The 22,941-nt window shown below is 38.0% G+C and overlaps 1 protein-coding gene across 1 annotated transcript in view; it reads left to right on the top strand.

Annotated features, from left to right (window-relative positions):
- PLCB1 (phospholipase C beta 1) overlaps nt 1-22,941 on the top strand; it is a gene marked incomplete at both ends in the record, with an annotated part of 371,390 nt that overhangs the window by 295,657 nt on the left and 52,792 nt on the right. The window contains 8 exons of the mRNA XM_079549908.1: nt 3,449-3,581; nt 4,126-4,179; nt 4,891-5,110; nt 8,717-8,897; nt 10,432-10,508; nt 10,600-10,689; nt 14,442-14,499; nt 15,446-15,532. Of these exons, the coding sequence (XP_079406034.1) occupies nt 3,449-3,581; nt 4,126-4,179; nt 4,891-5,110; nt 8,717-8,897; nt 10,432-10,508; nt 10,600-10,689; nt 14,442-14,499; nt 15,446-15,532 (900 nt within the window). The remainder of the gene's footprint in view (nt 1-3,448; nt 3,582-4,125; nt 4,180-4,890; nt 5,111-8,716; nt 8,898-10,431; nt 10,509-10,599; nt 10,690-14,441; nt 14,500-15,445; nt 15,533-22,941) is intronic.

Below are 22,941 nucleotides of genomic sequence, written 5' to 3'. Positions count from 1 at the left end.
ATTGCTTGTTTCAGACATTAGGCGTGCTCATGAATCAAAGGGCATTCTGCAGGGGTCTCTAGCAAAGATGAATGCTTCAAAATCCTAAACTGCCCCCAGCTACTCACTCTGACTGCCTTCTTCAATTCTCAAATGTGCAAAGCATCATTGAACTAGATTTTGTAACCAATAATACATTCCCAAAGCAGACCAGAAAATTGAAAGTCGTTACATTTCAGTGGCCAACAATTTACTCTTTGTGCAGTGTCACAAGTTCGGCTGAATGAGGACACTATGAAATGCTCAGTAGTATCTTAGATAGCTATCTAGGACACTCTACACATGAGATTCTATTTTAATAGCAAAGTCTTTTTTTAATATAATCCTTTAAATACCTTAGAGGTCATTTTTACTTTTGAAAAAAAAGTCCAGATTTCTCTGGTCTGTACAGGCTTGTTTGTTAGAAAAATTCAATCATGGAGTATCTTCTTAAGTAAGGGCAAAGCTGGAAAGCTGAGTTATAGTACTTTGGTAGTGTCAAGGAGCTTGAAAGCTTTTGGGATAAAGGAGCGAGCTTCAGAGTAGTAGAGAAATATTTTTTAAAAGAAAAGTGTAGTGATTGTAGCGGAGCATTTACTAAAAATGTATAACCATTCAATTAGATGCAGTAGAAATGGACAGGTAAAAAATTTCCACTCAAAATGGCAATTTAAGTATACCATTGTTACTATCTATTTATAAACTGTGATTGTAGATAAGATAATTGGCAGCTGGACTGTGCTTGGAAATCCTGAGTTGTCTGATCATATCTGATGAAACATTTTCTTCAGCAGTCAGTAGGGCTGACTGGTTTGTTTGCTTACACTTGCCCACGAGAACCACATTGATTAATAATGACAAGCACAATCACTGGCAACATAGCTAAATAATTCTGAGTATGTTTGCCAGATAATGTACATGTAAGTACACCTGGATTCAGTTTCCCAATGTGCAGTTTCTATGTACACCCTATTAATGTTTGCATCTAACTCTTTGCTGCCTCCAAGCACATATCCTCTCCGCACACTCCTTCCCCTCTTGTCACTCCCATTTATATATCTGAGCTGCATTCTTGCATTTATCATCGGAAAATTGAATGTTTTTCTTTGCTACCTAGAAGTTTAAGCTGCAACCTGCTTGGTAGGAAGTTCCCCTGACTTCTTACAAAACAGTGGTCAAAAAAGATATCTAATAGTGAATTGTTTTGAATGAAGAAGTACATCTTTCTCTAAGCTTCAAATTATACTGTTTGTTAATTGTCAAGTACAGCATCTATTCTGTTTGTTTTGTAGTATTCCCATTGTGAGTTACAGTGGTCAGTAACAGAAATTAACTACGTACAGTAAGGGAAATCAAATTAATCTGACACTTGTCATAGAAAGATTGCTTATACTTTGCCAAGAAAGAGCCAAACTGATTTCAGTTTCCTCTTAGTTTGTCAGCACAGATGTACTCAGTACCAGAAGAGGATCTGCCAATCCCAATACATCGCAACTCTTTTTCTCTGCAGAAATAAAAGTACAGCCCATATAAATAAGTGCTTGCATGAGTATGTATCTTTCAACTTAGTAAACATACTGTCTTGCAAAAGGCATGGCAATGTGTGGAATACAAAGCATTTTCTGTGAATACTGAAACTATAAATTTTTGGGCTGGATTGCATCATATTTTAAAAAGGGCCTAAAATGTTCTCCAGTAGGGGAAAATCATGTTTACTTTACTATTCTGTATGATGAGTTATGAGAAGAGAAAGTGCTTTTTAATGAGATTAGATTGCTTGGTGCATTGAAAATTACTCTTTATTCACTTCCTGATCCTGTCTCACATTTCTGCCTTAGTTTCTGAAATCAGCTGTTTTATGTCCCAAACTGACAGCCTATTAATAGTTTCTCAACAAGCTGCAATGCAGCATTTCACATACAGATATAGAGGATGATAGTACCATTTTCCACATAATGGCTTTTAGGGTGCTAACTTGCCAGAAGATAGGAATCCTAGCATTATTTACTGATATTAGAGGATCTATATAGCAGTATTTTTTTTTTCATACTAATGGATTGCATTCTGTGAGAAACGTATTTTAAGAGGAATTGAGTGGATAACCATGTCTCTGTGAGTTTGTCACAGCTACAGCTTTTGCAGTCACATTGTTCTACTGTCAGAAATGCTGGCTAGGTCACATTTGTCCTTATTTTATTGCAGTAATCGCTGCTTTAAAGAAGTAAGGTTTTTGTTATTAATTAATTTTGGCATTGTGTTTTTGACTACAGAATCTCTCTCTTATAACTTTGGTAGAAATAAGCTGTAGAGACAATTCTTTTTGCAATATAAACTGTGTAGTGAGGGCCAAGATGAAGGAAATCTGCAACAGGAGCAACACAAAGCAGATCAAAATATATTTTGTCTCAATTGATGCAGTGCAGGCTGTTATTTTGCAAGTGTGGAGTAATCAAGAGGTAAAAAAAAACACCAACTGTGGTATCCTGCCTCTGCATGTAATGTGATTACCATCAAAGACTGAAATGGAAGCAGCTGAAAGAACAAAACCAAGACTATCCGAGACACCATGGCAACTGGCCCCTTGCAGGGCCAGCAAGAAGCAGGGCTTGGTCATTTCAGAAGTAAAATTGCTTCCAGTGACCTTCAGTTTGTTCTGTGCTCGCCTGATCATTTACAAACCTGATGGCCATGAAGAAAATTGTGGTGTTTAGTGCATAATGAAATGCATACTGTAACCCTGAGCTTTTAGAGAACTAGAAAGAAAGATTGTAGAAAATGCTTAAATATTTGGATACCACAGGTGAATTTATGCAGCAGGATGGAAGTACTGTTTACATATTATCCTTGCAGTGTAATTACAAGAATGTAAGATCTTGGGAATCGCAAGTATGTCTCTGTGCTGTAAAAACAGTGAATAATGATTGTGCTGTGGATGTATGAAATTTCAAAGTAATTTTATATGCTCATTTTGTTCACAGCAAGAATCTAAGTAGCATTTTTGTGCAACCTTCTCCATTATGCCTAGAAAAGCTTTGTGGCAGAGAATGGTGCTTTTCAATAAAAAACAGATTTCATATCTGGTGCAGTTAATATATACTGTACTGAAAAATGTCCCTGATGAGTTATACCCGCTTAAAATACTTCTGAAGAATAATACATGCTCTATTTCTTCTTGAAATTTACCCTGCAAAAATGTACTGCCTGGGCTACTGTGGCTCTTAAAGACATCTTTTTCCTTTCCCTTTCCCTTTCCCTTTTCCTTTTCTCTTTCTTTTTCTCTTCCTTTTTCTTTTCCCTTTTCTTTCCTGTTAAAAGTAGTCTGTACTTAACATTTATAGACTCTTACCATTGTAAAGTAGACTAAACTAGATCTGGAAATTTTTAAGGCTGTTAGTTGGAAAGAGTAATGTAAATCCTCATGTATTTTCAGGTGGACCACGGAGATGCACCATCTGAAGCTAATAGTGAACCTAGGCCAGCACCAGCAGAAAATGGAGTAAATCACACTGCCTCTCTTACACCAAAACCAGCAACTCAGGTTGTCCATAGCCAACCAACACCAGGTAAAAAAACAAACAAGCAAAACAAGCTAAAAATCGTCTTTTCAAAATAAATCTGGGTATTAATTTTTATGTACTTTACATTTCAAGAACAACATTTTATTTGGTGTTTTCTAACTTCGTTTTTTTTTTGTGGGGAAAACATGGTAATCTTTGATCTGCTTTTTTTGTTGTTGTTTGCTTTGTTTTTATAAATTTGGTGGACAAATTCCCAGTCTGCTGTTAGGGCGAATTTTCTTCAAATATAGAAATATCTTCTATTTAAGAGCTGCTTTTCTGGTATATATTCTGTATTGATTTATATCCTATAATAAATGTATGTTAAACCACAGGGTTTATAGTTTAATGACTGAAGACTTCATAGCCTTGTTCAGTAGCTTCCTCCTCATAAATGAGATAAATGTGGTGGTGGTCTTTGTGTTTCTTCTCTCAGATAATTAATCAGTATATGTCCATATCACATACCATAGTTTAATATGCATTCAGATGACACAATAATGGCTGTTGTTTTAAAGGAGTTGGTATTAGTCATCTCTTTTACTTCTAGGTTTGGTGAAAGCACCTGCAAAGACAGAAGATCTTATTCAGAGTGTCCTCACAGGTATTAAATATACAGCTTATACTGTACAAATGATACACTTTTTGCCAAGGGAAACATATTTTCTGAAATGGACCATCTGGTTTAGATACTCCTTTGAATAGTTGTGACTACAGTAACTCATAGAAAATGTACATAGTGTGTCTTATTCCTCAGCTGTGAAGCTGTGATGCTATTAAATGTTTGAGCACATGCTTCTTGAGATCACTGGCAGGTTTTCTAATTATTATTCCATTGTTGCATTCTCGTAGGCCCCCCTCAGAAAACCAAAACAGCACTATTATCTGAACAGAAGCTAACTTTACACTGAATATTGTCAATATTGTGCTGTGTGACCCATCCAGAGAGAAGGCAGTCCTGAGGTGTTGGTGCAGTTCCTACAAAAAAGAATAGTGTAATAATAATTCCCATCAGGCTGATGAGAATCTTTTGCATCTGAAGGGGATGAGGGAAGAAAGTATGTGGTTTTTGTTTTGCTGGTCATGTTGGTGCTTTAGTCTTTCAACTCATTTCCTACTCTTAATCGAATTTGTTTAGGTATTTTCAATCAGGTTAGCTTCTTTTCAGAGAATTCTGCTTGGTTAGTTTCAGCTAGCACATTTCACATGCCAGCAGTAAAACAAGCGCTCTTTGTTCCATTTCAGCTGATGGTGTTCTCTGATTAAAATCATACGTTATTAGAAATTGAAGTTGCTTTTGTTATTGTCATTGTAGAAGTGGAAGCACAGACTATTGAAGAGCTAAAACAACAAAAGTCATTTGTTAAGCTTCAGAAGAAGCACTACAAAGAAATGAAGGACCTTGTTAAGAGGCACCACAAGAAAACCACTGATCTTATCAAAGAGCACACTGCAAAGTATAATGAAATCCAAAATGACTATCTGCGACGAAGAGCAGTTTTAGAAAAAACAGCAAAAAGAGACAGTAAGAAAAGGTAAATGCAGTTTTTTTTCTTTTATGATAGATAATTAATATGGAGGTGACTCTAAAAGCACAGAAAAAAAATCAATCCAGAAGATTTGTAGATAAAATCAAGTCAGAGAATTTGTAGTTAAAATGATGTCGGGTTCTTTGATACGAAAATCATCAGATAAAAAGCCCTCTCTGATATCTTGCTTCTCTGCCAAAAGTCAGATAAGTTGTTCGCAATTTTAAAACTCTTTTCCCGTAAACAAGATCATACAGTATTTATCTTGGGACTTTTCTTAGATCTCTGCTATGGGTAGGTGATTCAGCTCTACTGGCAACAGCAGCCAGTAGCTAGGTGGTGAATATAATCACAGATGGTGACATTGAGCTTCCCCTATATACTGGTATAGTTCAGGAACCAGAACACAGTATGAAAGAACTGAAACCCAACATGGATAATGTATTTTACATTCCTAATCAGATCAACTGTGGCATGTTTTCTCACAGCACCCCATCATCTCCCATCTTGATCTGCTTTAGGAGGAATATCAGTTCAGTACTGATTGAAATCAACATCAATAGCAAAACTTCTGCCTCACACTTTATAATGCAGCTTTATAAAGTAGCTCTTTTTTTTCCAGCAAGGAGAAAGTTTTGCAGTCCACACACAGTCTTGCTGATACTGAGCAACTGATTTTCTCTAGGCAAGCACAATGTGCTGCCAGGTGGTGGAGCAAGACCCAAGTGTTATTTATATTTAGAGCAAATATTCTGAAGTTCTGCATGGCGAGCATTGTCTCCACATTAGGATCTTGGAAAAAAATTATGCTACAACAAAAAGGATCAGCCCTATAGTTAGGTATAAGAAATACAGTTACTAGCATCTGTGGTTTAAATGGTGATTGATCCTGACCATTTGGGAATATTTTAATGATTGCTTTGCTTTGCATCTGCATGCACTCTCCTTCTGTTCTGTCTCTCTTTCTCAGTCTCTCATTGCCATGTGTCTTTGGGTGTGCTGATATCAGTTTATATTATTTGCTTAGATAATAAAGAAGTAATGTTTATATTATCAGTTTGAAATGTTGGACTGTTGGGACTCATTAATCTTTCCACAATTTTTCTCTTATTCACATGATAAGGGACTATGTGTTGCAAAAGATCATTCTTAGTTCCTGGCAAAACAAATGCACATGTAGGTACAAACTAACACTGTCTAACACTGTTAAAACTGAATGGCAGTCAGATAAGGATACCATCCTAATATATCTTTCTCAGTCTAGCACAATCTATTTTTTAAAGTAATTAAAAGAAAAAAAGCCCTTTCATTTTGCATAGAATTGTAATAGCTGCAGTTCTTAAGCACAAAGACATTGAACAAGTGTTAAAAAAAATTACTTGGTGCATTGGGTAGGGACTGTTGGAGAAAAATGTGCAAGTATGCTCTGGCTACTGCTGCTGTACTCTTAATTGTGACTATGATTCAGTCCATAACTTGTCCCTAGGAAGGAGCTCACTCATTTAAAGACTGGCTGCCAACTGTAAACACAGTGATATTTATTTGCTGTATTTTCCACCATCAATTTGTGTGTGACAGATAGTGGCAGACAAAATTATATTATGTTACTTCTTTCTTTGGCATACTCTACTCAACTTTATGCTGAAAAACAAACTGAATAAATAGAATGACTCATCTGACTTTGACTAGAAAGGATTTTGGTTTTTTATTTTGTTATGATCTGACCATAAATCATTCATGGTATCAGGCAATAAAGTACTGCAGTCTGCTGTGTGGAGCTGTCATAGTGATTTCAGAGATGTGTAGTTTGATGTGCAGATATTGAAGTATCTGAAGTTTAAAAAATCTGATGTTCAGTTTTTAAAGAGCAGGAGCATGTGTTGAAGGCTTTTCAGATTTGCTAGTATATATTGTCCCAAGCAGAAGACTTTTTATAGAATACTGTCTCCCAAGGAATAAGGTAGTTTTTACTGTTTTAAATCATAACTCTAGCTGTTTACCTTTAACTGCAAAGTACAAAGCGCTACTTCAAAGGAATTCCTATGCCAGATTTCCATACAAATATGTTGCCTCTGATCAGAAGAAGTCAGTGCTTTGTACCCATTCCTAAAATTGGGCCTAGATTCAGTAAAGCCAATGTCTGTGGGACAGTGGAAGTATTTACTGAACACAAACACAGGTACTATGCTGATGCACTTCCGAAGTTTCTATTTAATAATCATGTCCATTAGAAGACAGTCTTAGTATTTTAGCCAGCATTTAGAGACTAGCCCCATTTCTTTTTCCCAAAAATACAAGAGAAATGTCAACTTGAAAACATACAGTGCAACGGCATTATTTGCTGATTAACATTCATCAGTGTTGTCCTGTGCCTCTGCGTGTAAATTATCCCCACCTACCACACTGATACCACTTAACTTCTTAGTAGAATATTCAAATAGCAGTACAAGAAATACAAATAGGCTACCTTAGTCTGTATCCTCAGATTGATGGAAGCAGCTTCACATTGTTTCAGTTAAAGTTAGGCTAAGTGACAGCAACTGCAAACTTGAACCTGGAAGAGGAGACAGGCAGCCAGTGCAGCAAGTTCTCTGCATTGTAATCTTGCAAATGTCTGAGCAGCAAACTCATTTTTCTCAGTCAGCCCCCTCTGTTCAAACTTCAACTGTTTTGTCCATCTCATGCACTGTTCCTGAGGTTTCCCAGGCAACTGATTTAACACCTGAGTACAACAGTAAACACAGCAGCCAAGCAGAGGTGCAACATCATCATATTTTTTAAGAGTGTTTTTCTTGGGTTTAGTTTACTGCTGGCCTGAGAGCGATACTGTTTCTGCTGTTTATTTTTGCCTTGAGCAATTTAGTGTCATCATGTCTTCTTTCACCATTACATCTATACTTCTGCCTTGAGAAAAAAAACAACAACCTATTTCTCAGTGTTTGCTTTTTAGCTTTTTCCTTACATTTTTTTCTGCACTCCTGTGTGTTGCCTTTCTGAGGTTTATTCCCCACTGGGATGTTAAGTTTCCTTCTGAAGTGAGGAGTCCATAGAGCACTTTCCTCTGTGTGTGCTATGCATGGCATTTCCTGAAGGGGGGAGAAAATACTAAATAAAGGAATGCTCCTAACCATTTTAAGCTTTCTTGTAAATGCAGATGTAAATTATGCTTTTAAGTTTGTTGCTAAGCATATGCAAGGATGACTGTTTTCAAAATACTTAACATTCACCATTTTTACTGAGGACTGTGAAGCTTTGAAATTCAAGTTGGGTGCCTGAAAGTGGGTAAACAAGTTCTGTGGGCAAATGTTTATATGGGAAATCTTGGCAGTTGTATTTATAGCTCAATTATACTAAGCCTGGTTCACCCCACCATGGCAGGTTTGTATTACAAGGTTTAAAAGCAATATAAATCCCATTAATAACAACACTGTTTTTCCCTAAAAGATTAAATTAGTGGATTTACCACAGCTAGAATCATTATCTTGCCCTGCATGCGATGCCCAGAAACTTACTGATGAACTAACTACATGTTACCAGGTGAAAAACAAGTTTTAGATATGGGGCAGAACAGGCATAGTGGCGTAAAGCCAGTGTGTATGTGTGTCTTCACAGATCTGAAACGGGCAGCCCAGACCATGGTTCATCAACTATCGAACAAGAATTGGCTGCCCTTGACTCTGAAATGACCCAGAAGCTAGTTGAGCTGAAGGAAAAGCAACAGCAGCAGCTGCTAAACCTCCGACAGGAGCAGTATTACAGTGAAAAGTACCAGAAGCGAGAGCACATTAAGCTGGTACGTTTGTTACGCCTCTGCTTTTCTTTAGTGGTCTCTGGGTTAGTAATGAAACCGCTGTGATGTAAGAATGGAGTGTGGCTTACTCTTGCTTGGAGTCCATTTCAGAGCTTGATTTCCTTGTGATCCACTGCAACTCCAAGGAGTTGTTATGTCATTTGTCACCAACACCTCCAATGTACTTGGACAGCCTTGGATAAAAGGCAGAAAGGCAACAGGTTTATTATTACTACCGTGGAACTGAGTGCTTACCTCTAGTTATGTAAGCCTCAATTTATTGCAGCTTTTGGATGATGTTCTCATTTTGTTCTGCCCTTTTTTTTTTTTTTTTTTTTTTTTTTCAGTGTACAGCACTGAAGAAGGCAGGATTAGCTGGAAAATAAATAGAAACACCATAAAATAAATAAATGAAAATAATTTCAAATGTTCTCCAGGGCATAGAGTTATGCCAAAGAGCGTTCCTACTGCAGATGAATGCTTCGAGGGGATACAGGACATAATCTGTATATGGTGAAAAAATAGTTTTCATGCATCAGTCTGAGCTGGCTTGTGTTTTTACAGCTGGAGTTTGGCTGACAACTACAGCGAGATCATAGCCCTCTCACTGCTATAGAAGAGTCTGGACAGATGGCAGCTAATGCTGATGGATGTTCTCAGGCAAAAGAGAACATTTTTAAAGAGTGTTGTGAAAGCATAAACTGTTTCTCAGCTCCGGACAATCCTATCTCACACTTTTTTTTTTTTAATTATACAATGTTTTACCTCTTTGCTATTGCATGATTTGTCTGCTCTGTCTTGCCATCCAAAAAGCAGGTCATAGGAGTGATATGCCTGGCAATTGCTCAGCAAGGCCTTCTCACAAATCCATTCCCGTGGATCATAGCTCGGAGCTGACACTCCCAAGTGGTGCTCTGTTTATCATCAGTTGCATGTGAGACATTTCAGTGTTACCCAGCAGGAGTAGCTCCAGTGTGGGTGCGTAGAAATGGTTACCTGTGCTGCAGAGAGAGAGTTCCCATTCAAGTAACAATTGTTGGCTGAATCACAGGAATTTTACTTTTCATTGAAAACAACAACAGCAACAACAACAAAACATTCTGAACCTACATAGTTGGGCTGATACTGTAAGTTAAGTAATTTCTCATTCCAAAATGGGAATTGGCAGTTCCCAAAGCCAAGTCCCGTTTTCTATGTAATCCAGTTAGGAAATATCATGATAAATTCTTTTTTTAACACAAAATATTCAGATGGTTTTTACCTCGGAGCTCTGCTGGAATTAATATTTGTTGCATATAAAATCTGTCTTGCAAATGAGAGATTCTTTCTGATTTATTTTAGAGCAGAGCCTGTTCTCAGTGTCCTTCTTCTTTTATGTAAGGACAGAAGAGCTGAATGAGACCAGACAGACATTACTGTGCATTTCCTGATTCATCTGGTTCATGTGATTTATCACAGGCTTTTGAAGAAACTTAGATGCATATATGATGTTTAGCTGAAAACACATTATTTCTCTTTCTTGGAATTCTTTTTTTAGCTTATTCAGAAGTTGACAGATGTAGCAGAGGAATGTCAGAACAGCCAGCTAAAGAAACTGAAAGAAACGTGTGAAAAGTAAGGTGCTATTCCCCTTATAATTGATTACATCTCTTTATGATTTTCATTTAGATGCATTTTGAAACTAAATTTATTTTTTGTGCTTTAGAGAAAAGAAAGAATTGAAGAAAAAAATGGACAAGAAGAGGCAGGAGAAGATCACAGAAGCAAAATCCAAGGATAAAAATCAAATGGAAGAGTAAGTGTATTCCTACATTCATATCCTTACACATTTTGGGGGAATTCAAAATTTTTCACAACTGGAAGAATCAAAGTCTCAAGCCTAAATCCAAGCCAGCTTTTGTTCAGGCTGCAGTACCTCACCAAAGCAGTGGAGTGCCTTACTTCCGCTGATATTAATTCAATTTTCTCAGACAAATCTAATCTCCTATTGTACCAACATTGAGAGCCTGTGTGAGCTGCAGAAGTGCTGATGTGTGGTACAGGGACATGCCTTTGAGTGGCTTGATGGAGTCAAGATGCTTTTAATCCAAATACTTTTCCTCTATGTATGACTATAAATAGACTTAGTGACCTCAGTTTTTGAAGGGATTGATTTTACTTTAACTAAGTTTTTATTTCTGATTTATCTTTTCTTCTTAACCATCTTAAAGCTGCTATCTAAGAGAAATAGAATTAATACACTGGAAGGTTTGCTCTCTTTGTGGTAAATTACAAGCTGGAATTACGCAAGTTGGTTATATTCTTCCCAAGGGCATGGCACCTATGTTTGTTTGTCCTAATTAATTTGTTTTGGCAAGCTGCACAAAAAGAAAATGGGACATTTTAATCTTTGCCTGTTTGCTGGGATATTCTTTGTTACTAGTCTCTATTGTAGTGACACTTAAGAGGAGTTAAAATTTCACAGAACCTTCAAGTTTGGAAAAGACCTCCAAGATCCTTTAGTCCAACCATCCACCTACCACTAATATTTCCCCACAAAACCATGTCCCTAAATGTTCTTGTATCTAAATATTTCTTGAGCACCTGCAGAGACAGTGACTCAACCACTTCCCTGCGCAGCCTGTTCCAGCACCTGACCACTCTTTGCAGAGAAGTAATTTTTCCTGATACTCTCCTGGTGCATTTTTGAGGCCATTCCCTCTAGTTCTATTGCTAGTTATATGGGAGAAAAGGTTGACACCCACCTCGCCACACCCTCCTTTCAGGTAGTAGTAGAGAGTGATAAGGTCTCCTCTGAGCCTCCTCTTCTCCAGACTGAACAATCCCAGCTCCCTCAGCCGCTCTCGATAAGACTTGTGCTCCAGACCCTGCACGGCTTCGTTGCCCTTCTCTGAACATGCTCCAGGAGTGCAATGTCTTTCTTTAGTGAGGAGTCCAAAACTGGACACAGCACTTGAAGTATGGCCTCATCAGAGCTGAGTACACGATAGTCATCACCTCTCTGCTCCTGCTGGCAGCACTATTTCTTACACAAGCAAGGATGTGCCATTGTCCTTCTTGGCCAGCTGGGCACACTGCTGGCTCCTGTTCAGCCAATCATCAACCAATACCCCAGCAGGTCCATGTCCTCTTCACAGTCTTCCACTCTGTCACCTTGCCTGAGGTCTGTAACCTTACCTGGGGTTGTTGCGGCCAAATTGCAGGACCCAGCACTTGGTCTTGTTGAACTTCATCCTATTAGCCTTCATCCTATTACCCAGCAATCCGGCCTGTCCACATCCCTCTGGAGGGCCTTCCCACCCCCAGGCAGATTGACAGTTCCTCCCAACTTGGTGTCATCTGCAAACTTACAGAGGGTGCACTAAATCCCCTTGTCCAGGTCATCATGAAAGGTATTAAAGAGAATGGGCACCAGTACAAACCCCTGGAGATTACCACTTGTAACGAAACACCAGCTGGATTTAACTCCCTTCACCACCACTTTCTGGGCCCAGCCATCCAGCTAGTTCTTTACCCAGCAGAGTGTACCTGCCCAGGCCATGGACTTCCAGGTTCCCTAGGAAAATACTGTGGGAGACAGTGTCGAAGTCTTTGCTGAAGTCTAGTAGACAACATTGACAGCCTTTCCCTCATGCACCAGGTCACCTGGTCATTGAAGGAGATGAGTTTGGTCAAGCAGGACCTGCCTTTCATGAACCCAAGCTGGCTGCACCTTATCACCTGGTTATCCCACACATACTATATGATCTCACCCAAGATGATCTGTTCCATAACCTTTGCTGGCACTGAGATCAGATTGACAGGCCAGTCGTGCCCTGGATCCTCCTTCCAACCCTTCTTGTATATAGGAGTCACACTGTCAAGCTGCCAATTCTCTGGGACCTCTCTGGTTGACTCAGTACTATTGATAGATGGTGGAAAGTGGCTTGGCAGTCACCTCTGCTAGCTCCCTCAGTGCCCTCAGATGGATCCTTTCTGGTCCTGTGAACTTGTGACAGACTAGGTAGCAGATCTCTGTGTTTCCAACTGTGGAGGTTTATTCTGCTCTCCATCCCAGACTTCCAGGATAGGGGGTAGAGTCTTAAAGACAGGTGTAAAGAAGGCATTGAGAACCTCAGCCGTTTTCTTATCCTGGTGGTTATGTTCCCCACCACATTCAGTAAAGGATGGAGATTCTCCTTAGCTCTCCTCTTACTGTTAGTATATTTGTTAAAAAACAAAACAAAACAAACACTTTATTTATATAAATTTCGGAGCATCTCCATAGAATCTATGTATTTGGTAACAATAGAAGAAGGTCACAGAAGCTCATACAATGAACAGCATCAGATAATTTAAGAATCATTATTAAATTTAGAAATATCTTATAAAAATGGTAACAATGAGAACAATTGATTAAAAAAAAAAAATGGGAGAAATAATATGGTTAGAGCTGACAGAATAGCATGTGCTCATGTAAGAAAAATGTGGTTAGTTGTTACAAAAATATTATAGCAGTAAAATCAATTGCAGTAGGAAATTATTTGCTAGCTGAGACATTAATGAGACACTGGTGAGAAAAGCTCAGAAACAGACGCATGAAAATTCACTTCTGTTTCCCTTTTCATTTTTTCCTCCTCTGTCCCAAGAACTTTCTTTCTCCAGGCTTTTCAGAGAGCCCTTGGGAGAGGTAGGATGGGAGCAACATGGGAAACTTGGCTTTCCTGTGCCAAGTGACGCCATTTGTCCTCACTTTTGCAGTTGGACAGGGAGTAGTGAGACCTTCTGGTGAATCCTGTCTGAGTCACCCGTGCTGCACTGTTGCTTCATTAAAGATTTTCTTATGAAAATTTGAAGGAAAAAAAAATACAGAGAGAGAGGAAGCATTATGTCAATTGTTCTTAATTATTTTTTCTCGTTCTGCGCATGACCAGGGGTTGTGTAACTACCTTGAACCATCAGATTTTAATCCCACCAGAATAGATTGCAATTCACTATTAAGCAATTAAGTTTTAGAGCATTGTCCTAAATCTGATCAAATATCCACAAAATGTTATTTTATGTGCATGTATCCTTTTGAGAAATCTTGTCTTTACCAAAAGTTACCTAATAGCTGTCTCACTGAATCACTTTTAAGTAATTCTTTCGAGTTCTGCTTTTTGTAGTTTACAGGACAAAACTGAGGACCAAAGTTAAGTCCTTCATCAGCAGTAGCATCTACACACTGACAGCTTATTTCACTGCTATACAAAGTGCCACTGTGTGGCAGTGTGCATCTGCATGCACTTCCCTAGGCTGACAATTGGGTCTTAACAAATGCTACCATCACCTTGAAGATATGGCGCTACCCTATGGGAAAAAAAATATCATGGAAGAGCAGAGGTGTTGTTGCAGTATGTCATGGGATAATTGAAGCCTGTTACAAAACAAAGCACAGTAAGGAAAAGACACAGTGTTAAGTGGGCAGACCTATACATTCAAGGCATTGCCTTACTCTCTTTGAAGGAAGCTGGGGGCATTAAAATGTGATCTTATGGACTAATGTAACTTGTTGATTGCTTTTTCCAGAGAGAAGACTGAAATGATTCGATCATATATCCAGGAGGTGGTGCAATACATAAAAAGGGTATGTCAGGCTGTGTGTTTTTCATTTTGGGGCAAAATGTCACCTTTTATGTGTTAGGTTCTTTTTTACACTACAAATTCCAAGCTTCTATGTAAACACTCCACTAGTACAGATTTTTAACAGATGCAGTGTAAATTTCTATTGACATTCCACTCAAAGAAAAACTGTAATTTTAGACATATCTTTGTAGGTTTTAGTATTTAGGGGAAGAGACAGTAAAGAAGACATATTTTAATAAAATTGTAATTCTTTTTTTTGATCTGGTGTTTATTCATGGAATATATACTCCATGGTTTCTTTCAGATACTGAGAAGTGTCTTAATTTTGAGGCTTTTTTAATTGGCATGCTTTTTCATGAATGTAAAGATTGCATACAGAACTTTTAAAGTCAATTGACAGTTAATTGTAGAGTATATTTTAAGCTCAAATACACCTGTACAGTTACTGAAATACGCAGAGCATTCTGAGATCTCTGTAAATCAAAGTTGCAGAATTCCATTACAGATGTTAGTATTTCTGTAGCTATACGTGTTTTACATTGAGATGACAGTACAAACAGCAGTGCTTTGATGTGGGAAGTTGTTATGAAACTTATGCTGCTATTGAATGTTCTCTTAGTTTTATTTCAGAGAGAGTTAAATTCAAAAGCTGGCCCATTTTTGCTTACAGAGGCTTTGATTCAGGAAACAACATAAAGAATTAGCAAGTGAAGTGTGCTTAATTCCTATTGCAGTTAGGCATGTACTTGAGCACTGTATTAGATGGGGCCCAGAATTTGTCAGCGTGTTCATTTAGGGCTGTAGGACTTTTCTTTTGGGAGCAGGATTCATCTCACACAGCTCACAGGATAAAAGCTGAAGCAAAATAATACAAACTACTGCTAGAGAAGGGGTGGGAAGAAAAGAGTATGCAGTATCTGAAATGATTCTCTGCTGTTTTCTTACAGCTAGAGGATGCTCAGAGTAAAAGACAGGAGAAACTGATAGAAAAACACAAGGAGATTCGTCAGCAAATACTGGATGAAAAGCCCAAGGTAAAGAGTTTTAAACAATATTATAAAAAATGATCTTCAGGAAATAAAGTATTCTATATAGCATGTAAGTTTATATTTAAACACGTGAAAGTCCATACGTAACACTGTGACTGTTTTCTTTTAATACTCAGGATGTAAAAAAGGTAAATCAAATAGCAGCCTAGTGAAGAACACCACTAAAGTCAGGTGTCATAAAGCGGGTTTGTTTATTAGTACTCATGATATCATTAAAAAGCTTTTGGTGTAACTGGTGCTTCTGACCAGCAGAGTGTGCCCTTCCCTCTAATGTACTTCAGCAGTACGAAAACAAAACACAGTTTACATTGAAACAAAAGAGATATCTTTTTAGCATACTTGCCTCAGATAATTATGATAATTGATGCGTTTTTGTGGAAAACAGAAAGAGTTTTCATAGTGTTAGCTTATAATATTTTATATTGCTTGCTGGATTTCCCCTATTTCATTTCGTACAGCTGTGGTATCTGCATGCACTCTTCTGAAATACTGTTTCTGATCCAAAATGTTGTGGGCTGACTCCTGCTCCTACTGAAGTTGGTGATAGTTTTGCCAGTGACTTCAGGGGAGAAGGTTTGGAGTCTTCTCTTGTGCATGATTTTTCTGCAGGAAGAGTAGGTTACTGTATAACCAGACTGTCACACAGAGACCTGTTTTGAGCAGAGCTCATATCCAAGTATGGTTCTTCAAAGCCCATTGTGTCATCTCTGCTTTCATTATTTCTCCACTTGCTCAAGTACGTGTTCTAGGCTTCACTTTAATTTCTTGTCTGTGTCTGCAGTCCTATTGTTTACATGTTTGTATTACAACTTGAATTTCAATATTGGGTGTCATCTAATTGGTGTTGTCATGTCATTTCTGTGAGTTATCAAGAGAACAAATTAGGTTCAGGTCTGCATAACTAGAAATTTACAGTAACTTAGAAAAATAAATATGTTTGAGAAATATGAGAATAAATATGTTTCTGATTTCCTACTCTCATTTTAAAAATGAATTTTGTAAGTTGCCTGGAACTTACCATGTTATGGACATCTGGGTCTGAAAAACACGCAGAATATTATGGTCTGTATTTGATGTTATAGGATTGTGAACTAAGAAAAATGGAATTTAAATGCTGAATGTATTTCAAAGAGTAATCTTGTAATGCTTCACAAATACTTGAACACACTTCTCTGTGCATCCTTTTTAACTTGATGCTTTTAGAATTTATTGATTCACTCACAAATAGCAAATCTGCACTGAAAATGTGTTGCTCAGGACTTGGGTTGCATTTTGAAAGGTTATGGTGGACTGGTAGCATTAAGCTCCTCAGCTGTCCATGTGCCAAGCATTAGATCATGGCATAGAGCAGCTCCAGATCCCTCGTCTTTGCCTGCATCTGGCCATCAGTCACAGCACTGCAGCAACCAGCACTCCTGAGTCAGTGCTCTCAGGTTCTCCAGAGTAAATCCTCTACTGTAACGTGCCTAACAGACACTTTTTTTTCTTTCCTTTCCCACCTACTGAAATAGGCAGAATTTTGCTGAATTTGTGATGGTATGTGCTGCTGTTTGTTGGCACATGAGGACTCAGGCAAAACATAATTGCTCATTTTATTAAGGTGTTATTTTTTTCTTCATGTTCCTATTTTATATCCTTATCCACCTCATAAGCTTCCTTAGTAACAGGGCATGCAATATAGAATAGATCAAACTCATTGCCAGCTGAGAACCACCAGTGTATTTTATGCATACAGCAGCCTGTCAAGGGACAGCTTTTTTAATAGGCTGGGCTCGGATGCTTCAGCGTCAAAACACCCACTACAGTTTATGCTAGTTGTGTCAAAAGGGTTTTCTGGCAGTATCAACAACTCCTAAATAAAACGTTAAATATGCGGGAAAGAATTTTTAGTATTGTTACAATAATTCCATTGGAGACAGATTGGCCATCATCAATCACTGTCCTGTGGTTATTTATTACTGACTCAGTTTGTTGTGCTACGACTTTGTGCACAGCGCTTTGTCAAAGCCGGGAAGAACATCGTTTCATTTCAAAAAGTGCTGGCAACAGACTGCCATACTACTGAGATAATTTATTTCTTTTTATTTTTTTAAGTATGAGTTTGCAGCCTCCTTTGTCATGGTGCATGTAGGTCACCAGAGGAAAGCTTGCTTTAGAGTGCTGACTTTTAACACAACAGCTTAAAGAGACTGCCCAAACTTGATGCAAATTAGTTCCCCACACTGAAGGCAGGCACTCTTTGTTTAATTTTAAAATATTGTGCTCTTAGATGAAAGCATGGAACACAGAACTGATTCACATTTTGAAACTCTGCCTGTTCATCATATATGTAATTTCTTTCTAATGTTTAGATGTGAGACTGTTTTTGAACCTTGGTCTGCTGGGCTGTTATGTAAAATATAGCTTTTTTTCCCCTTGGTAGAATTGGAGAGTGGATAATGTTAGGCAAAAGTATGGAAATAGTTCTTCAAGTAGTGGTGCCACTGAAAAATGAGCCCTAAATCTCCTACTGTGTCTTTGTGAGTAATTAGAGCATCTTTATAAGTATTGTCACCATTTTGTTGTTGTCAGTATTGAATAACATTATCAAATCTCTTTTTGTGTGTGTAGAAACAAGGTAACCATTTGCACAACCATGTTTACAAAAGGAGAAACATTGCTTAGAAAGTCAAATAGGTTAAAAAAAATCTAACTTGAGTGCCATTGTAGCGAACATACAGTGGAAAGGAAGTTCAAATGGTTTCATGCTGTCTTTTTCCTAACAGCATAATTGCCAAGTGAAGCCATATGTATTTTCTTTTCTCCTTTTTTCTTTATGTGTACATTATCTACTTGCTATTTTATCATCAGCAACAGCTTGTATTTTTTTCTGCTCTGTTCTAATTCTTTGTCTTCTTTCTTAGTCATTAATACACATTAAGCTTGTCCTGTCCATATCTTCTTCCCCTCGATCATCTCTTCTATGTGCTATGGAAGTGCCATAGATAAAGCTCATTACACCACAGTACTGAATTCTGCACATCAGTGTGTGATTTTAGATTCTTCGTTACAGCGCATTTGCCCCTCATTACCTAAGCACAACAGAGTGTGTTGAGGATGAGTATGCATCTCAATTTTTGCCCTTGACAGCCTGTGCATCACATTAAACGTAAATCCAGTGCGTTTCCTTCCTCCCATCCTTGCCTCCAATTTCATTGTAATTACAAAAATCAATACACATGAGGCATGACAAGGAATTAATTATTTTTCCAAGAATTGACTGAGTTACAGTAAATAGACCCAAACCTCCTTTAATTGAAATCAGTGAGACTTTTGTTATTGAGGCTCATGGGCTAGAGTTACACTTGAATACCAGCACTAACTTAGACTCTTGTGCTCTTGAAATCAGCCCCAGCTCCGCATTGCATTAACTGGAATCTTTGAGCTTCAGTGGAGCATGGTCTTAGATCCAGAGCTGTCAAGGGCATTGCTAAGTACTTCCTGGTTTTGTAGCTCATGTTTATGTTTCTGCTTGCACTTCTGCTGCTCACACTAGCACAGCTACGGCCTGCCACATGGTGTGGGCTCTTCTAGCAATGTGGAAGGTGAACAATTCTGGATAAGGCTTGATCTTTGGAAAAAGGCACAACAGCCACGGGCTGTGCAGACTTCATCGTGTTATGTCTCTGTGGTCTTTTACCAAATGAAAAAATGTAGCCTTAAGGTAGAAAATTTCTTTTTCCTTTCAAAAAATACAGTGAGAACAATTCTTTAAAATTATAGATCAGTTATTGATAATGGAAAATAAAGCCCTCTGTTGCATACTAACTCATTTCAAAGAACACACATTTATTATTTCACAGTTTGACATGTATGGTTGTGCCCAATGAGAGTTGGCACTTCTGTATCCAATCAGTAATTAATATTAGCACTGTACCTGAAAAAGTTATGGGTCCTAAAAATGACACATAGTCATATTATAGCAAAAATGAAATGATGTTCATTCTTTACAACAGTAAGCCACTTCAATTCTAGGGTCTTCCTTTCATTCCATCAGGCTGGGAAGAACCTCCAGGGTCTTTAATCTCAGGACTGGCTGCTTTTACGGTCACTTATCCTCTAAGCCTGTTTTTGAAATACTGCTGCTCAGTGACTCCTTCCGACTGATTATATTTGAAAATTCAGTGAATGATTTCATGGATTTCAGACAAATGCTTCTTATTTCCTGAAAATATATTTGCAAAGGTGAAAGCTTGTCAGATAGGTTTTATGTAAAGCTTTGTGTCCATCTTCATGCAGATAGTGGTGTGAAATGATTCTGAAAGTCGGGTCAGCAGAATCACCTCTAACTTCTGAAAGGCAAATACAGCAAATGTATTTCACAGCACTCTTAGATTTGATTTCAGTTAACCTTCAAGTCCAGAGCAGCTCTATTAGCTCATCTGGAAGAGAACAGTTCTTAGGAACTTTGATGACTATTCCAGTGTCATTTCAGCTCACTGCATAATTCACAATAACAATGCATTGTCCACCAAAATCCCTTTTTTATCCTTTATACCTCTGTAGGAAGCCAAAATGTCTTTTGGTTTAGCAGTGTTTCAATTCAAACCTTTCCAAATGCATTCCAGTTTAACCATAGGCGATCATTCAAGAATTTCAGAGAAGGCATTTGCAGGAAAAGTTCATTTCAGTTTACCCAGTTTCATGGGACCTTGTACTGTGTGGATTTGGTTTAGGTAAAAGTGATTTCTTCTGTTAATTCTTTCAGTTTAAACATTACAAAGTTTGAAAGGAAATTTCTCTTGAATCTGTTGCTGCTAAGCTAAAAAGATTGATGGCAGTAACTGCTGGAAAAAAAACCCAACGCTGAAGTAGGAGGTTTGAAAATAATTTACTGTTTGTTTCATTGCTTGACTTTGGGTTTTGGTACTTGTATATTCATCAGAAGGGAGTAATAAAATGCTTTTCTGCCTTATTAAATGGGCAACAATATGGAGAAATGCATGGAATTTACCCTCATTGAACAAAAAGTATTTCAAAGGACTGTTTTTAAATGAAAATGTTTGGACTGATATTTCTAAAATCTTCTTATGACTGGATCTTTAAGTATCTGGCATCTTCCCACTTCTAGAGCAGAGACTGCATTTATGTTGGAGGATGCAGCTTTCATGCAGCTTGAGGATGCATTCACTTGAGGATCTTTGCACGTTGCTCAGCATCCCTCATCAAGTTCTAAGTGGCAGTCAGTCTAATTATCTGATCAGCTTTGAGTGGTTTACGCCCTGATATTTCTTTAAATGCTTTATTAGTGTGACTGTGAGGCAGTCCCCTGTTGCAGAGTGGATTTATTTTTCAGGAAGCAAGGGTTGTGTTTTCTTTTTTTTTTTTTCTCTGTTTCTCCCAGTGGATGAAGTGCAGGACGTGCTTACCTTAGGTCTGTGAATTGAGTGGTAAATAATCTTGCTTCACTCGTTAAAATGGAATAGGCTGACCTTTATCTTACATCAATTTGATGCCAATAAAACTTCCTTAAATTCTCTGAAGTGACTAGCTCATAAGTAGGCCTGAGATCAAAACATTTCAGTCGAAATAACAGCATGCTCTAAGGAATATTTTTGAGTAAGACCTTGCTTGCTTGATTGCTTGCTTGTTTGTTTATATTTTTTCTTCACAGATTGAAATTTTTAATGATCAGTTATTTTTCCAGCAGAATAAATATTGCAGTGTGAGCAATGAATATCAGGTCACAAAAGATGTATCTAACAATTTGAGGTGATGTTTATTGTGTTAATTAAATGTCTTCCCATATTAGTCTTGCAGATACTCATATGTCATGGGAATGCACATGAATACTAACTTTCAAATCAACAGCATCACGTTTCCAATGCAAACATGCTTTTTAAATTTAAATTGATTTTAAATGAATTAGAAAAAATACAAATCTATTGCAGTAAGAATGTAAGTAAGTGTGCAGTAAGCATGCAGTAAGTATGAAAAAGCATTTTAGTGAAAAGAGACAAAACATAAGAAATTTAGGTTGCTGTTTGTTGGTAGAAAGTGACAGATTTCACACATATATTCTTTCTACTGGAAACCAGACAAAGTTTCAGGTGTCGCATGGGGCTGAAACAAAAGAAAATAAGTGATTTGAGAAAGCACACTTTTTTTCACTTTACCCTACCGTGAATACAAAGAAATGTTATAAAGGTAGCAGAGTCAGTGGTGATTTAAACTGGTATGACTGGAGGCAGAGTATGGCGTATAATGGCGGTTATGTGGCAACTTTGCTTTCTGAGGGTTAGTGAGATTTTCCTGGACAACATTCTGATACATGGGCACTGTGATCTTTTATTTTTTAAGAAAAAGGAGTTCAGAGTCCAACTACCATCTGTGGGCTGAATATGTAGAAAAAAAAATTAATTTAAGCGGCACAAATTTGAGAATTCTTCCTGAATGAAAAAAACTCACTGATTTTCTTTTGTCTAATTGGCATAAGTGAATAGATTCCTTATCCATCTCAGCTGAGCACATGGCTCACATCTCAGATTACTGTGGTTATCTACTCAATTAGCCTTCCTGACAGACCTCAGAAAGCCAAAAACCAAAGCAAATTGCCATTTCCCCCTTTGCATGCTATACAGCCCAAGATGGGGAGAGGCCTCACCCCTCAGAACCTCCCCTTTGGCTGTAAAGAAGGCAAATAACGTGAATTCAGAGGCGGTGCCCCCTCGATTCCACCCTTTCATCAGCAAGAAGTGCTGCAGCACTCAAACAAGTCTGGTTTGGGGACAGCGCAGAGGTTCATGTGTGACACACCTATTTGAGCTTGCAGAGGGGCATCCAGCTTTGCATCTACTGATGACCACAGCAGCACAGGGTGGCATATAGCAGATATGCTGTTTCACTAGGGAAAGCTGAAAGACTTTACCATCCTTGTGGCTTGTGTAACATCATGGGATTGATAGATGGGAAGACAGATCAGCCCAACGGGGGAGGAATAATAAGCAATGAATGTGCTATTATTTACCATTAAGCAGATAAAAAGATGTCCCATCCTCCCATCTCCCTCTTCATAACGGACTACTGCAGTGAACATCCATCAAAGTGACAGAACAGACCGTGTTTTCTTGCCATTAGGGATGCAGTTTCAGAATACTATCACCATTTGCAAACAAAATCACTTGGTTAAAGAAAATGACTTGTATTTCTACAGTAGCTGGTTTTACTATAATGTGTTGTTACTTTGATCATCCTAAGTGCTTAATTTGTGTTAGAAAGCTACTCAATTAAGGGGAGGGGGGGAATTCACAAATTGCTATACGCATGGTCAGCTGAGCTATGTAATAAAAATTGAAAAGTAATAATTATCTTTTCTCCCTTGGAAGATTAATTGCTGAACTAGACCTTATTTCTGA

Source organism: Tetrao urogallus (assembly GCF_951394365.1).
Source record: "Tetrao urogallus genome assembly, chromosome: 2".
In the NCBI taxonomy this organism is placed as follows: Eukaryota; Metazoa; Chordata; class Aves; order Galliformes; family Phasianidae; genus Tetrao; species Tetrao urogallus.
The sequence above is the reverse complement of the archived record's forward strand: the minus strand, read 5'-3'. Positions and strand labels throughout refer to the sequence as shown.